Source organism: Miscanthus floridulus, chromosome 6 (assembly GCF_019320115.1).
Source record: "Miscanthus floridulus cultivar M001 chromosome 6, ASM1932011v1, whole genome shotgun sequence".
In the NCBI taxonomy this organism is placed as follows: domain Eukaryota; kingdom Viridiplantae; phylum Streptophyta; class Magnoliopsida; order Poales; family Poaceae; genus Miscanthus; species Miscanthus floridulus.
The window spans coordinates 120,782,329-120,797,643 of NC_089585.1; the positions used below are offsets into that span (position 1 = coordinate 120,782,329).

At 44.3% G+C, this 15,315-nt stretch overlaps 2 protein-coding genes across 3 annotated transcripts; one reads left to right on the forward strand and one right to left on the reverse strand.

The window, feature by feature from the left end:
• Positions 1–2,428: 2,428 nt before the first annotated feature.
• LOC136459352 (uncharacterized) lies at positions 2,429–9,836 on the forward strand. Of its 2 annotated transcripts, none has more exons than XM_066459217.1 (5): positions 2,429–2,699; positions 2,805–2,905; positions 3,366–3,613; positions 4,137–4,363; positions 8,138–9,836. In XM_066459217.1, the coding sequence occupies exons 3-5, from the start codon at positions 3,397–3,399 to the stop codon at positions 8,789–8,791; spliced, it is 1,098 nt and encodes a 365-aa protein (XP_066315314.1). In that variant the 5' UTR covers positions 2,429–2,699; positions 2,805–2,905; positions 3,366–3,396; the 3' UTR covers positions 8,792–9,836. The 2 variants fall into 2 exon arrangements, with proteins under 2 accessions (XP_066315314.1, XP_066315315.1); XM_066459218.1 differs by having other exon boundaries at positions 2,852–2,905.
• A 1,737-nt stretch (positions 9,837–11,573) lies between these two features.
• On the reverse strand, positions 11,574–14,205 carry LOC136459353 (probable phytol kinase 2, chloroplastic). The gene is made up of 6 exons (XM_066459219.1): positions 13,786–14,205; positions 12,703–12,770; positions 12,499–12,630; positions 12,265–12,380; positions 11,921–12,035; positions 11,574–11,849 (listed from the first exon to the last, which is right to left on the reverse strand). The coding sequence occupies exons 1-6, from the start codon at positions 14,122–14,124 to the stop codon at positions 11,672–11,674; spliced, it is 948 nt and encodes a 315-aa protein (XP_066315316.1). The 5' UTR covers positions 14,125–14,205; the 3' UTR covers positions 11,574–11,671.
• Positions 14,206–15,315: the final 1,110 nt, after the last annotated feature.

The following is a 15,315-nucleotide window of genomic DNA, read 5'->3' on the forward strand; positions in this document are numbered from 1 at the left end:
ATGAGAGACTAATAGTCTCTAGTCCAGTAGTGCCTTGAGAGAAGTTATTTGGGACTTTTGGCCCAAAAAAGGATAGCCCATACCCCTCCCTCGCTCTCCTCCCTCGTGAAGACTAGAGGCCGGCCTTTTGGTCTTTATTCAGCAGCTTTAATGCCCTTTAATCTCTTTTATTAGTCCCTTGAACCAAATAGGCCAGCAGTACCTCTATTTGGGACAGCTCCACCAAGGTAAAAAATGAATCTGGATCTAGGATTCACCTAGATCCACGGTGGAGCAGTGGAGCTAGAGGTGTTTGGGATAGCTCCACCTTCATCTCTATTTCACTTCCATGTGGGTCCCACATGTTAGCCTTTGAAAGTGCAATCAAGCCCTAATTATGGGTTTTGGTGATAATGACCACGCAATTAGAGAACTAATGAGTTTTATCGAGATGATAGGCAAGGAATTTATGTTCGAGGATGCTACATGAAACGGAGGAGCCTTCAATTACAAATGCAGATGGCTTCAAACTCAAAGACGGTTTAAATTCTTTTATATTTTGAATTTAAGTATAGGAAAAGCCGCACTATAAAGGGGACACAATGCTTAGGCTAATATATGCTACCAAGTGCTCAAACATACACATGCATCCTTAGATTCACAGCCAAGACAGTCTACGCTCCACTCCTACCCTTGATGTCTTACGTGGTGCGGCACTGCCACATTTGAGCCGTGGCACTGCCATGACTTAAGTGACCATTGGAGGCTGGAGGGTATTTATACCCTTCCCCTTTCTCCGCAATGGCTCTCTGCCTCTTCTTTCTCACTTCAGCACGTCCAAAACAGAGCAAGAGCTCTCTCTCTCTCTCCCTCCATTGTAGACCTCAAGTCTCTAAGCAAATCCATTGATTTTTCCATCAATCCTTGAGGGAAAAGGATCAAAAACTCGATTAGAGAGCAACTCCATTGATCCTCCAACTCTAAAGAGCACTTGGTTCATGCTTTGGCCGATGGTTGTGTTTGTTACTCTTAGAGCTTGGCTCCTAGCTGGCTAGAGCATCGCTCGTGGAGCTTGCCAACTTGTGTGACAACCCTAGAAGATTTGTAACCATCTCTTGAAGTTAGTAAACTCATCTCTCATCTTAAGAGTCAAGTCTCTTGATTTGAGAATGAGGAAGGGTTGGAAAGCCTTAAGCCTTAGTGGCTAACCTCAACAATGTGGAGGTAGGCAAGCCTTGATGGCGAGCCAAACCACGGGATAAATTATTGTGTCACTTGTGTTTGATTTACATTACTTGCATGAAATATTATGGTTGAGGTGATTTCTAGGATTTCTAGTCGATCTACTTGTGTGTGGTGTTCCTACTATTTCTAGCTGTTGATCTGTGATTGTCATACCTGTAGTAAGTTAGGAAATTTCTCCGATCTAAGTTTTCGTTCATGGATTTTAAACCGTGGTTCGACGACAGTGCTGCCCTTTAGAGCGATAGTGCCGCAGTGTGAATTTGATAAAAGTTTGAGTGGTTGTTTTGACAGGCCTATTCACCCCTCTAGGCCAACCAGAGATCCTATAGCATTCATCCACTCTATCTTCCTCCTACGGATCGAATCAGAGCAAAGCATCGCACGTTGAGGCGGAGCAGAGCTCGCTGTCTGAGCTCATGGCCGGCGTCGGGGGGAGGGGGTAGGGCCGAAGGCCGTGGTCGGGGCGTCGACGTACTGCCGGAGCAGCGCCGCAACATGGCTGGGGTGAGGCTCGAGGAGAGACGCGTCGGAGCGGAACTTGCGGCCTAAGCTCGCAGCCGGCGTCAGGACCTCACGCGCGCCAGGGCGGGGCCGAAGACCGCAACGGGGGCGGGTGGGCGGCCTTCGGAGCTCTAGTGGCCGACCTTGGTGCGCAGCGCAGCGGGGCCGGAGGGCTCACGGGCGGGTGCGGCGAGGCCAACGGACGTCGTGACCGTCGCAGAGCTCGTGACCGGCCATGGCGCACGCGCCTGGGGAGCTCGCGGGCCGAAGGTGGCAGGTAGGTGCGGCGTGGTCTGGCAGAGGTCACGACTGTGTCGTGGCAGGGCTCAAGCGAGCGAGATGGCCACAGGCTGGTCTCTGGCGACCTCCGGACGGGGCTCCGGCACGGCCAGGCGCGGGGATGTGGGAGAGGAAGGGGCGCTCGCGACGGTAAACATAGGTAATTTCTCCTAACTTCACCAAAGCTAGATCCGGTGGAGCAACTCTTGAGGAGATCCACCAATTTCGTGATCTGGGCACCATCTGGTGGAGCATCTCTTGAGGAGATCCACCAATTTGGTGATCTAGGGTCAGATCCACCAATTTGGTGGAGCAGATCCACTAGTGTAGCGGTGTTTGGCAAAATTTTTTGAATCTAGATTTAAATTTGGTACATCTAAAGCTTTTAGTCTCTGTAGTAGTCTCCAGTCCATGAACCCAAACAGTCCCGAACTCCTTTCCTTTGTTGGCCGCGCCACAAACCACCGCCGCCGCGCCCTGAGCTCAGCTAACCCTAGAGCCGCCGCCCGTTCGCTCGCCGAGCACCTCCACGCCGCGCCCTGCGCCGTCGCACCGCCCTCACCGTGCCCCACGCGCGCCCTGCGTCGCCCGCCGCTCGTGCCTCTTCACGCGGTCGTGCACTCATGCGCGGTCGTCGTCCTCCTCGACTCCGGCATCTCTGCGGCGCGACCTGGCTGCTGCAGCTCCCCTCTAGGGTTTGTGCTCCCCCTGCAGCTTCTTTATCTCGTTCAAATTCAAATCATTCATGAGCCAAACCCTAGCATCTTTTCACCTGTCTCGGCACTCTGTTCTTCCTGCAGTGACTCGTGTGCTTGTTGTTGCTCATCCTGTGCCGTTCTTCCTGCAGTGACTCGTGTGCATGCTTGCTGTTGCTCTTCCCTGTGCCGTGCTCTTCCTCTTGGTAAGATAGCTATGCCCCTCGTTTCAATTCTTAACCAAATTGCTTGTTGTCTAGGATATTCGAAATCGAGCACCCAAACCCTAGCTTAAGCTATTTCTATTTGTATTCAGATCTGATGTAATCCAATTACTTAAGGGCTTGTTTGGATGCCCATGTATTTGCCTCAACCCACATGTGTTGAAGTGGAAATTAAACTATGTTCCACTCCAATCCACTCCAACACATGTGGATTGAGGTAGATACATGTGCATCCAAACAAGGCCTAAGTGTAGTATACATATCCTGTTCATAGAAACTTTGATTCTGTTTTCTTTTTTACAAATTATTGGGTGTACAAGTGTATACCCATGTCCTTTACTGTATCTGCCCGTGTATTATGGATACCAACTTCGTTTTTTGCTAACATTATCGGGCATACATCGGTGCCCTATACTGGGTCCACTCTTGTTGTGGCGGCCAGGTTTTGAAATCAGGTTAGATCTGCACGCGCGATGGAGACTGAGGCGGTCTCAAACGATTGCATGTTGGGTCCTGTCACTCTCAAAAAGAGAAGCAGCATGAAATTGAAGAATAGGATGATGATGAAGATGAAAAATCTATCCTTTCTCGATGAGGAGAAGTATGGCGAGGAAGATAACGAAATCATTATATTCCGTCAACACTGGGAAAGACGTTATGCCGATAGTTACGGTTCGTTTGAGAGCACTAGTAAGTCAATCAAACTCAGTCTAATTACAACTCAAATATTTAATAATATTGCCTATATTGATTTATTTAGTTGAGGGGTTTTCTAGTTTGATCTAAAGGTGACTTTATATTTATATTATACAAATGACATGTGCTATTTTCTATGTATATGTCGGGTCTAGAATGAAGGGCGGGCCTAGTGCAAGCGGTAGAGTCTTACCGCCTGTGGCCGGAAGGTCCCAGGTTCGAGTCGCGGTCTCCTCGCATTGCACAGGCGAGGGTAAGGCTTGTCACTGACACCCTTCCCCAGACCCCGCACAGAGCAGGAGCTCTGTGCACTAGGTACGCCCTTTTATGTCGGGTCTAGCATGGTTAAACTTATTTTTACAACATTGTGCTTGTGTTTCTGGGGTTCTCTACAAAATTTTCTTTTTGGCTAGAATATATTGTTGTATGCAGAATTAAACATCCGCCTTAAGTATAAGTGATATTTGATGCACCTTTTGTATCAACAGACCCTTAACTTATGGAATCCTTGTTGTAGCTGTTGTGCCCCCCATGCTCCACACATTTGGATCCGTCCCAAAATATGCTATCCCAGACAATGGAATGCAGATTTTCTATGTTAAAGTCGCCCAGATCAAAGAGGAAGAGGGTCTTCACTGGCCACGACATGTGTATGGCTTGATTGCCACCAGGGATTCTATCGATCCTAGACGCAATCTTATTTTCCACCGCACTAGGGATAACTGCCAAACTGTAACTGAAGAGGTATGTGCCATCTAAGTTTCCTTTTCTGCTTCTCAGTTTTATTGATTCTATTATATATTTTGTTTTGTTCACCTCTGTATGTATTTTGCTTGTTAATAATTGTCGCACTTTTTTCTTTGCATTTGTATTTGCATGAAATAATTCAACTGATTGAGCATGCACACAAGCGTCCACCCATGATCCGATCCGACTAGCGACTACAATTTTTTAAAAACCAGACTGCACGGACGTTGTGCCCACCATAGGCCGTGTTTTTTTTCCCAAGCCCTCACCACTAGTTGGTTTTAATTTTGGGATGGGTGGACGACGTGGAGTGGGCCATGGCTGCTAAACCGGAGAGAACATGCAGTTTAGGTTTTCTTAGTCAATGTAAAGATTGTTAGAGGTAGATAAGGCAACAAAAAGTAGTCAACTAGATTGTAAAGATGTCCAGCGCATATATAAATTACAAAGCAGATGCGTATTAATACACAGTATTCTAGTTAGTTGATGATATCCTAACAAGTATAGTATACGTTTCTTTATTCAGGGAAAAATATAATTGTTTCTGCCATGGGCCATGACATCAAGATTTATAGTTCCCTTTTTTTAAAAAGGACCTATAGTTTGAGTACTCATTTGTGAAAACAAAACAACTAGTCCAAAGGCATAAAAAGTAAATGAAGTGGTCTGATCACACAAAAAATAACATGTATGGGCACAAAAAATGATAGTTTGATCACAAATAATATTATGTGTCAGAAAAAGTTCTAAAAAAATTTGTCCATTCACAAATAATATCATGCCCGAGCACAGAAGGCTTTTTTCATTTTTATGTCCAGCACAACTATAAAAGGCTCTCTACGCAACCACAAATATTTGGATCTATCTATCCGTCTCCCCATAAAACCATACTCCAGGCCCAGGCACCAAAGCAGCCATGTGATTTCTCCATTCTAGCATATTACTGGTCTATGTTTCCATTTAGCAGATCAACCCTGAATGACTTTCTGTTGACACCATCAAATGTGCTAATTTAGCACCACACAAAACTTCCTGAAACTCAATATGAACAATCCATCACTATTCACTTCCTTTGGATCGACCTACCAGAACAAACATTGTTTATAGTTTATATACAAGAAAACAACCAAAAGCATAGGGGAATGTCAGAAGCATTATATAGATGAAACAGGGCATAATGTTCAGACAAACTTTGTGTCATGAACCATATTTTTTTTATGTCCAAAGTTTCAGAACATTTGGAACAACTAGGAAAGTATATTGATCCGGACATATTTTCTCATACACCAAATTATCATTCACCACAAGAATTCATTTTTAACCTACAAATTTGTTTTATTCTAACCATAAAGAAACATTTCTACAACACAAATCCTAGTGATCGAATTTATTTCTAACCACATAATTTTATTGCTTGAACAACAAATATTGTTTCTTGTCAAAGATACACATACTTGTGACTATGTGTATTGTTAACCATAAAAATTCAATTTTCAAACCACATTGATTCCTGAGTTTGATCCACAAATACTTATGCCCAAATTTATTCTTACCTTTAAAATTCATTTGTCAAACCACAAGTATAGATTCCATCCCAAAGAGTACTATCAAATAAGTAACGGTGTGCTTAGTGGCTGCTTATCTGATAGACTGATACTTGTATGGACCTCGTAAGGGAAGATATTACAACAACAACAACAAAGCTTTTTAGTCCCAAGCAAGTTGGGGTAGGCTAGAGTTGAAACCCAACATGAGCTCCTAGTCACGGTTCAGGCACGTCAATAGCTGTTTTTCAAGCACTCCTATCCAAACAAAGATCTCTAGGTATATCCCAACCCTTTAAATCTCTTTTAATTGCCTCCTCCCATGTCAGCTTCGGTCTTCCTCTACCTCTTCTCGCATTGATATCTTGACTTAGAACTCCACAACGCACTGGTGCTTCTAAAGGCCTCCTTTGGACATGGCCAAACCACCTCAACCGATGTTGGACAAACTTTTCTTCAATTGGTGCTACCCCTAGACGGTCACTTATATCATCGTTCCGAACTCGATCCATCCTTGTGTGACCACAAATCCATCGCAACATACGCATTTCCGCGACACTCAGTTGTTGGACATGTCTTTTTGTAGGCCAACATTCTGCTCCATACAACATAGCGGATCTAATCGCCGTTCTATAAAACTCGCCTTTCATCTTTTGTGGTACCCTCTTGTCACAGAGAATGCCAGATGCTTGGCGCCACTTCATCTCTGCATCAACATCTCCATCATTCTGCAGCATCGATCCTAGATAACGGAAGGAATCTTTCGTAGGCACCACTCGACCTTCCAAACTCACGTCTCCCTCCTCATGTGTAGCGTTGCCAAAGTCGCATCTCATGTATTCTGTTTTAGTTCGACTTACTCTAAAACCTTTGGACTCAAGGGTCTGCCGCCACAACTCCAGTTTCCTATTTACTCCTGCCTGGCTTTCATCAACTAGCACTACATCGTCTGCAAACAGCATACACCAAGGGATATCCCCTTGAATGTCCCTAGTCACTTTATCCATTACCAAGGCAAAGAGATACGGGCTCGACCCTTGATGACGTAAGGGAAGATATTGTTGTGCTGAAAATTTTGAATATCAAACCTGAAACAAAAAATAAATTTTTTTCCAGCCCCAGCTACCTGCTGCCTGCCTGTGATTATGCATGAGGTCGTAGGTAGAGTAGTACAATAACCAGCAAAAACTGCAACAAGCAGCATCTGGATAGGGCCCCGTTTAGATGCGAATTTTTTTGGCTTTTGGCTACTGTAGCATTTTCGTTTGTATTTGGTAAAAATTATCCAATTATGGACTATTTAGGCTTAAAAGATTCGTCTCGCCAATTACGGGCAAACTGTGCAATTAGTTATTCTTTTTACCTACATTTAATGCTCCATGCATGTGCCGCAAGATTTGACGTGACGGAGAATCTTGAAAAATTTTGGATTTTGGATGGAATCTAATCAGGGCCTAGGCCTCGACACAATATCAGTGGTTCTGCAACTTCTGCCATGAAATGTTTAGGATCTTATCAAGATAAGAACTGTACATGGTAGGCTCAGAAATAGGATAAGATATATCTTATATCTATAGGTCCATTGGTCCAGTTACAAAATATCATCTTTACTAGTGCGAAGTCAACAAAAATAGCAGTTCTAGTGGCCGTTTGGTGGGGATTCGCCAATAGCTCCTGAAGCTTTTTTTTGCCTCTTTACCTACCAAATGGCTCAAAACCTAATCTGCTCATCCCGTGAATCTCCTGAATGCACGGTGGCACAAGGCGGTGGCGTCTGACTGACGAAGCAAGAAAACAGATCCACCAGCTCACTCGACTCGCCTGCAAGCCAAATAAAGTTTTGCTGTCTCGCCGGTGCTGCAGCGGGGTGGCGGGGAGCGGAGCGTGTGCTGAGGCGAGGCGGCGACGGCAAGCGCGTTGTCCCGGTGCGCCACCCGGTGGCGACGAGTGGCACCCAGGGTGGGACCGGGCTGTGACATAACCTAATTAAAAGTGGTGCTTCTAGGAGCGGAACTGCTGGCACCCCAATGTGCCATAAAGGTATCTTCACATCATATGCTCCTTATTAGTTTATTCTTTGTATGGTCTACCAACTTTTTGTTTGTTTTTTCTTGGAATAAACAAAACATCGCTAGTTAGTACTTTTTGTAAGAACTTGCAGGAGTGCTAATTAAATTATTAGAGATGAGAGAGTTATCAACTGATTAATAATTGATGGTGCTTGCAGGTTCCCTTTTTGCAGTTAACTGGCCCATCCCGTGCAGTTGTGTTAATTGATCCAGTAAGGTTTGAAGTTCAACTGAAATCAAAGGGCAGGACTGAGTCTGAAGATAAAGTGATCTGCTTTGATATCTTGAATTCTCAGCATGCTTCTGGTTATGTGGGATATTGTCGTCCTAGGATATTTACAAGTCATTTACGCTGCAACCAAAGCAAACTTGAGTTTGCATTTGCAGTACTTGCTCGATCAGTTGAGGCTACCATCCGTGTTGAAATTGTTGATGGTGCTTGGCCAGAACATCTCGGGGGACGCGTAACAACTCGCACTACTAGTATCCATCATGAGGGTATTGTACTTGCAGATTCTGGAGGTGGAAGAATGCCTGTCAGTGGTTCTGGTGTGATTGAGCTTACAAGACGGGTTGTTTGTGTTGAATTAAGTGGAGAACTGGAAGTTGATGTTGTGGCCTTTCGAGTTGTTGATAACATTTACTCAGATGCTGCAAAAGATTCGGTTGTTTTCACGCCTAAAAGGGCCGCAATCAGTTATGACACATGTGACCTGGGCTTCTGTAAGCTGGGAGTCACCGTTGCTTGGTCTCTTCTCGCACAAATCGATGATATGCCATGGGGTCGCACTGCACGGGGCTGTAGCCATTAGCACGCTACTGTTTCATCCAAGTGCCCGTTCAGCTGGACCTAATCTATTTTTTTTGGTGGTCATAGGGACAAATAAATTTTCAGATGCCGACGAGCCCCGCCATGGACTGGAGCCCGACGAACGTGGCCGCCACTAGCTGCCACGCGTTGTCGGCGTTGTTCTGTTCAGCCACGCCGGCACCGCCGGGAGGTTGGGAATGTACGGCCCGGGCTCCGGTCGACGTGACGTGCATTTGGCTAGGGGGGCTAGTGTTCGAGCAAGCTTTCAAAGAGTACGTGAACAACGGCGCGCGAAATGACTGATAAAAGGAGATGGGCGTTTAATAACCATCGATTCCAAGCTGAGATGGCGAATTTAGGGCTAATGTGCGGGTTGAGTTTGATAATGTTGGGGCCAGCTCGGAGGCGAGCTCGTGAGACGTTATGCGCGCTCGGATCGGTGTATGGTGGGAACGAAATGTGCCGCAACATGGCAGCTCTGACGCGGACCTATTTCTTCCTCAAAACTTTTGCATTCGTTCGCTTGAGCTGTTCGTTTCGGCTGAATTGGCTTATAAGGTCATGGCTGAAGTACTGCTGGCTAGTTTGGTGTGAGAGAAAAATACTCTTGGCTGGCTGATAAGCAAGTCAGATACAGATAACAGGCTGAAAGACGTTGCTGCTGCAGCTAGAAGCTGCTGCTACAGTGATGATATACTGAAAGACATTGCAACCGTAGCTGTAGCAAAAGCTTTAGGCCTTAACCGGGTACTAGTCGGGGAGATGCAATTGGAGTCTCGACTCTGGAGTCTGAAGATTGGTACCTTTGGAGACGCAGCTGGAATATTCAGTAAATATATTCCACGTTCAAAGATCATCAGAACGGAGGCCTCATCTTTTTATCGTAAAAAGCATTGGAGTGTGTTAGGGTGAGCATGAAGAAACAGCTAGGGCCTAGGGATTGGCAGCTTGTTAGGCTGGGCTTATACGATCATATACGATCGTGGATTATAAGCTGCAACAGTATTTTTCTCTCACACCAAACCAACCAAACCAGCCAGCAGTAAATAATCCACGATCGTTTACGACGAAACGAACCGGCTGTGGATCTCATCCGGCACAGTATGTCACCATTATGTTTTTTTGTAACCACAACTTGGATTATGTGAACTATATGGTACACAAATGTAGGTTGTGCCGAAGTCCAAGGAATTAATTATGATAGGGTAATAATTTGATCCGCGATCCAACAGAAATATGCGAATGTAAAATTCCAACAAGCCAACATGGAGTTCTTAATTGATTAGCCAGTTTACTGAAATGCTGGTATGTATGTCTACCTTCGGTACAGCATTCCCGGATTAACAACCTACCAAGTTGAGATAAACGCCTGAGTCATCATCATAAGGGAACTGATTGCACCCATTAGTATCTCGCAGCATCCAGTTGAAAGAACCTTGTCACTTGAGAGTTGACAAAAACAAGAAACTAGATTTCTCGATGAGGGGAACAGATGATGGTTGACCAGAACGAGTGCCTAGAGAAGCAAGGATAACCTTGCCCTTTCATCAAGATACTTGGGCTTGTTTGCTTTAGTTCATTATAAGGTGAAATAAATACCTTTTTCAAACAAATGAAATAATCACCACTAATTACATCCTGACATTTATTTGGAGCAATGTGATGGGCTATAAGATGAAAAGAAAAGGACCTCAAAACTATGTGGGCAAGCTTGCCTGATTAACGAGAGAACTAATAAGATACCCAATATGACAAAGGATCATGCTCGCTCAGGGCTCCCATACAGGTCAGTATTACAGACAGCAACACGGCAACATGACCCTCAAAAGGCAACTCTGGTTGCTAATTTATTTGGTAAGATAGTTATACAAATGAATATAAGCAATCTAACTAATTAAAAAGAATGTAAGCAGTCAGTTTAAAAGTTTGACCGCATTTATGTCCAAAAGAAGACTCTGTGACTGGATATATTAAAACATTTACTCCCTCTGGAAGGGAATATAAGTCTGTTTATGAACGTCTTCAATATGACACCTCACTAGTTATTTCTATTAAGTTATACTTTTCTAAATAAAAAGAGTTTGTATTAAAAATCATGTAAATCAATTTACGACTTAATCCCTGTACATATAAACTTTTTTCCTTCCTTAATTGAGAGGCGGAGCTCCTGCCAGGTTAAAAAAAAGACTTAATCTACATAATTATTTATATACAATGGTAAAATTTGAAAAGTTTGACCACCACATATTCTAAAACCATAGTTATTAGGACCGGACCGGACACCGAGCCGCTCAAGCCCTCAGTTCACGGTTTGATTGGTCCAAGCTGGTTTAATCCGATTCAACTAGAATGAGTAACGCTACTAGAACACAAATGATATTATGGCGTAGTGGTGGACATTGAGCCGATGAAAACAGGCCGGCCTGGACCTATGCGTGGGTTTGCATCGTGAAATGGGGGGGGGGGGGGGGGGGGGGGGGGTGAGGAGGAGAGAAAATGAGGCAAAACTGTGTAAAAAGTGTGGCTGCAAGGAATTGAATACTGGTCCCTAAGGTTGGAGAGTGAGTTCACCACTACACCACAATATCATTTGTGTTTTAGTAGCGTTCCTCATTCTATTTGAACCGGATTAAACCGGCGGTTCAACCAGTTGGACCAATCAAACCGTGAACGAGGGCTTGAGCGGTTCGATGTCCGGTCCGGTCCTAGTAACTATGCCTAAAACTGACTTCTATTTACAATCCAAAGGAGTATAACACTGGATGATAAACAAAAGTGAACTCTAGGTACAGATTCTCACAATTATAGTATTATTTTAGTAACGTTTTACATAATTACAACAGAATGGAGAAACATCTCATATGTCCTTTGAGGCTATACATCAAAAGATGAGGCTACCAACTAGGAATGATGTTAAAGGAACAGTCAAATTGTCATCCAGTTCTGTGCTGATGGGGTGTGATTCAACGAGTGTTGCAGCTACAGAGACCATGAGGAAGCCTAAAGCCATGTACCATGTTTCCTCAATAAAACCAAAAGTGTGGAAGTAGTGCATATACCTGAATAAATGAGACTGAATGATTAAAAAAAAGTTGATGCAACTGTGAATTCAGTAAAGGTCAGACATTACCCAACTGAGGCCAGAAAACCAGCCACCGCCATTGCTATGCTTCCAGCATATGATTTGTTGGGATTGTATGGAAGCTTTTCTTTACCTAGGTGTCTCCCAACAACATCAGCTATACCTGGGAATGCATAAATCAACATCAGTATGGCAGGGCCAATCAATTAACTCTCATGTTTGTAGTATGAAACTATCTGGAATATGCAGAAAGAGAACGATTTTTTCCTTTGATAAAGGAAATAGGAGCAAATTAATGACATACAGTTTCCAGTAACTATGTCAAGGAACTAAAACATTCTGCTGGGTTTATTCTAGGATCAAAAGAGTGAAATGCAGATAAATGAACATACCATCCCCAGCACATAAGTTGCATATAAGTGCTATAGCAACAGGTGAGGTTCTCCATAATACAGACGTGGCTAAAGTTACAGTAGTAGCATAATACAGTGGGCCCTTGAGAAGTTCCCTGTGTTCAAAAGAAAATTCAGTTACCAGAGTGCCATGACCTGAAGCATCAAAGTAAGAACAGGAAATTTGAGCATAAGCAGTATCAAATGATCAAATATTGGTATATGCAAGTGAACCTGTAATCTCCAGAGCGGCTCATTGATTTAACCATAGCCTCATTTTTCATAAGTCCCAGCCCCAGTAGAAGCATCCTTATAATGTTAACCCCTGGTGCTAGCGCAGCAAGGAAAGGAGCATACCATCCAGAGCTGCAATAAATGTCAATATCTGACACCAAAATGATGATATACAATGACTGGGGCGTTTCAGAATCTTATTACCTAAAAAGAGGCCAAAAAAGCAAGAACACCAGCCCAACGCTTATATGAACAAGTTTCCTGCTGAGTTTCTGCACAGAAATAAAGTGCATTTTAAAATACAGGCACCCCTTTGACTTCAGCCTGGAATTGCTCATAAATTGAGTTACTCCGACAAATGTATTGTTCACAAATTTTTTTGCTAGAATGCACTATTTACTCTTTCTAAATGTATTGAATAACAGATGCTGAACTCTCACACATTTAAAATTCATTTCTCAGTATTGTTCAAACTGAAAATACATAGACCTAAACTCATAATTTGGCACTAAGCAATCTAAGATATTTATGTGGGATTTGGCTACTAGTTCATCAATCGTCACCAATTCCACCTAAAATATCCTATCTCACAGTAATAATGCAAAAAACACTTCTGAAAGGCACAGCTAATACTTAGCATTTGGCATCCTGTAGCTCCTCTCCTGTGTCACTTCAACACTAGTACTCACTTCATCCATAGCCATTGAAACACAGGAGTATACTGCAAATCTGCGATAATACCTCATTGCAGTGATCTCTAAACTTTGGAAGGAGCAAGGATAACTTTTGACTCACTTCATCCAAAGCCATCGAAACACTTTTGACAAGCACAGTTCACAGGATAGTACCGACTCCCAACTCATTATGCCACAATTCATAGATCAACCAATGCAACAGTGGCTTCCTTACTCCTAGAATTAGTTAGAGAAGATTCTGACGCTAGAACCGGTAGCACCTCATTGGACTGCTAGTGAGTAGTGATGTTGTGAATCGTAATACTCTCAGCTTCCGCAAGTGGGTTCAACAACAACGAGCGACCACAACATTGAGTAGTTTGAACATGCAAATTGTACTACAGACGAGCACATTTCATATGATAGAAACTATTCCCAACTCGTTTCTGTTACAATTCGTTCACCAGGGTAATGCAGCACTGGCTTCCTTAGTGCTAGTACTCTAGTGAAATTCTGACGCTACTACTAGTAGTCTCGTAGTCGCGCTAAATCGGCGAAGATAAGCGCAGAAGGAAGGGGCGACGCGATACACGAAGGGCGTAGCCGGTCTAACCTGCTCGAAGACGCCGCGCTTCGCGAGCTCCTCGAAGAATTTGAGGAGCGCGAGGGCGACACCAGCTGTGACGGCTGCGGACCCTAGGTCGTGGGCGAGGCCCCCGCCGGCCTCCAGCGAGATTGCCGCGGCCATGGTAGGCCTCCGGGTCCGCTCCGCTGCGAAACGGCTGCTCCTGCGGCGGAGGAAGCAGAGTGAGCGAGGCGCGCAGGACGCGGCCGCGGCGCTGGCGGGGGCAGTGGGTGCGGGAGAGAGTCGTTTGGATTGGAGTAGGGGAGCGTGGTATGTGGAGCAGGACAGCGGCGAGATGTGGGCGCCGAGAGGCCCGAGACTGAGCATCCCGCACTCGTGCTCGTGGTCTCGTTCTGACGAGTGGCGATGGCGACGACCCTGGTCCCTGGAGTTGCAGTCTTGTAGATGCGGACGGCGCTCAACTCCAGAGAACCAAAAGATGGGCGATCTCCGAATCTTGTCTTTGATGGAAAAATGGAGAGAAGGCCTGAAATGCACAGTACTCAACTCCAACTCCAACTCCAACTCCAACTCGCTTCTTTTCTAGTTGGAACAGTATTTTTCTCTCCCAACAAATCAGACATAACAGTGTTTTGCTTATTTTTTCAGCGAAGCGAACGAGGCCATACTTTTAGATATAGAAAACGGATTGGATTTATATTTATACGTAACGTAATTTTACATCCTTCCCGAGGAGAGAATTGAAAAATAGAAGAAACCTCGGAATGGAGGAAAAATATTGAAATTTTGAAGGAATCTAAATCCTATAGTAAAAATTCCTATAAGGTCCTTTAGAACAGAGGAATGTTTCCTAATAATTTTTTTAATTCCGATGGATTGGACCATTGCGAAAGAATTTTGGAGGAAACTAAACATGAGCTTCAACCTCATTGTTTTGTTTCCTGTGCTTTTTTCTACATTGCTTCTAAAGACATCTAAAACACCGTAGGATTTGAAGTGTTAGGACATTTCATTCCCACATTTTTCTATTTCTATATTTTGTAAATCCTTTGTTCCAAAGGGGCTTTAAAGGTTGGGAACCTGGCGTCGTGTGTGCGAACACATGGTGGAGATGTTCCCATGTGTGCGTTAAATGTTGAGTGATTGTTAGGAGATGATCAAGCTTTGATTTAGTGTGGAGAATAACCATTGCGTGAGTTGGTTTTGTACGATATGTCTCTTGTCTTGTGGTGTGCAGGTGTGGAGCACTGAGATCGATGGCAATGGGGAAGGTGTGCAAGTTCGTGCTAATGGACCGAGAGCAGTGAAGAACAGACGTGGTGGAGGCTTGGATCGAGGGACCGAGGGGGTGAACATACCGTGGATGGTTGTGTCTCAAACCTGGGACCAAGGCCCGGTTTCTCTCGGAGATATTTTGATTCGGCTCCCATTCACTCTCTCCTTGGTCACCAGCTCGGTCCTTCAATGTGGCCTACATGTGAGCGTAGATGTGCACATTCAACAAGTCCATGCATCCATTTATATGTTTTGCAACTTGTTGGACTAAAGTGGTGCCAC

Bases quoted from the DNA above. Each gene is read 5' to 3' on its own strand.
- LOC136459352 (XM_066459217.1), top strand. From the start codon at position 3,397: ATGGAGACTGAGGCGGTCTCAAACGATTGCATGTTGGGTCCTGTCACT. The intron at 3,614-4,136 runs GTAAGTCAATCA...TCCTTGTTGTAG, and splicing joins CGGTTCGTTTGAGAGCACTA to CTGTTGTGCCCCCCATGCTC. The intron at 4,364-8,137 runs GTATGTGCCATC...TGGTGCTTGCAG, and splicing joins GCCAAACTGTAACTGAAGAG to GTTCCCTTTTTGCAGTTAAC.
- LOC136459353 (XM_066459219.1), bottom strand. From the start codon at position 14,124: ATGCTCAGTCTCGGGCCTCTCGGCGCCCACATCTCGCCGCTGTCCTGC. The intron at 12,631-12,702 runs GTAATAAGATTC...CATTTATTGCAG, and splicing joins CTTTTTTGGCCTCTTTTTAG to CTCTGGATGGTATGCTCCTT. The intron at 12,036-12,264 runs GTATGTTCATTT...ATGCATTCCCAG, and splicing joins CAACTTATGTGCTGGGGATG to GTATAGCTGATGTTGTTGGG.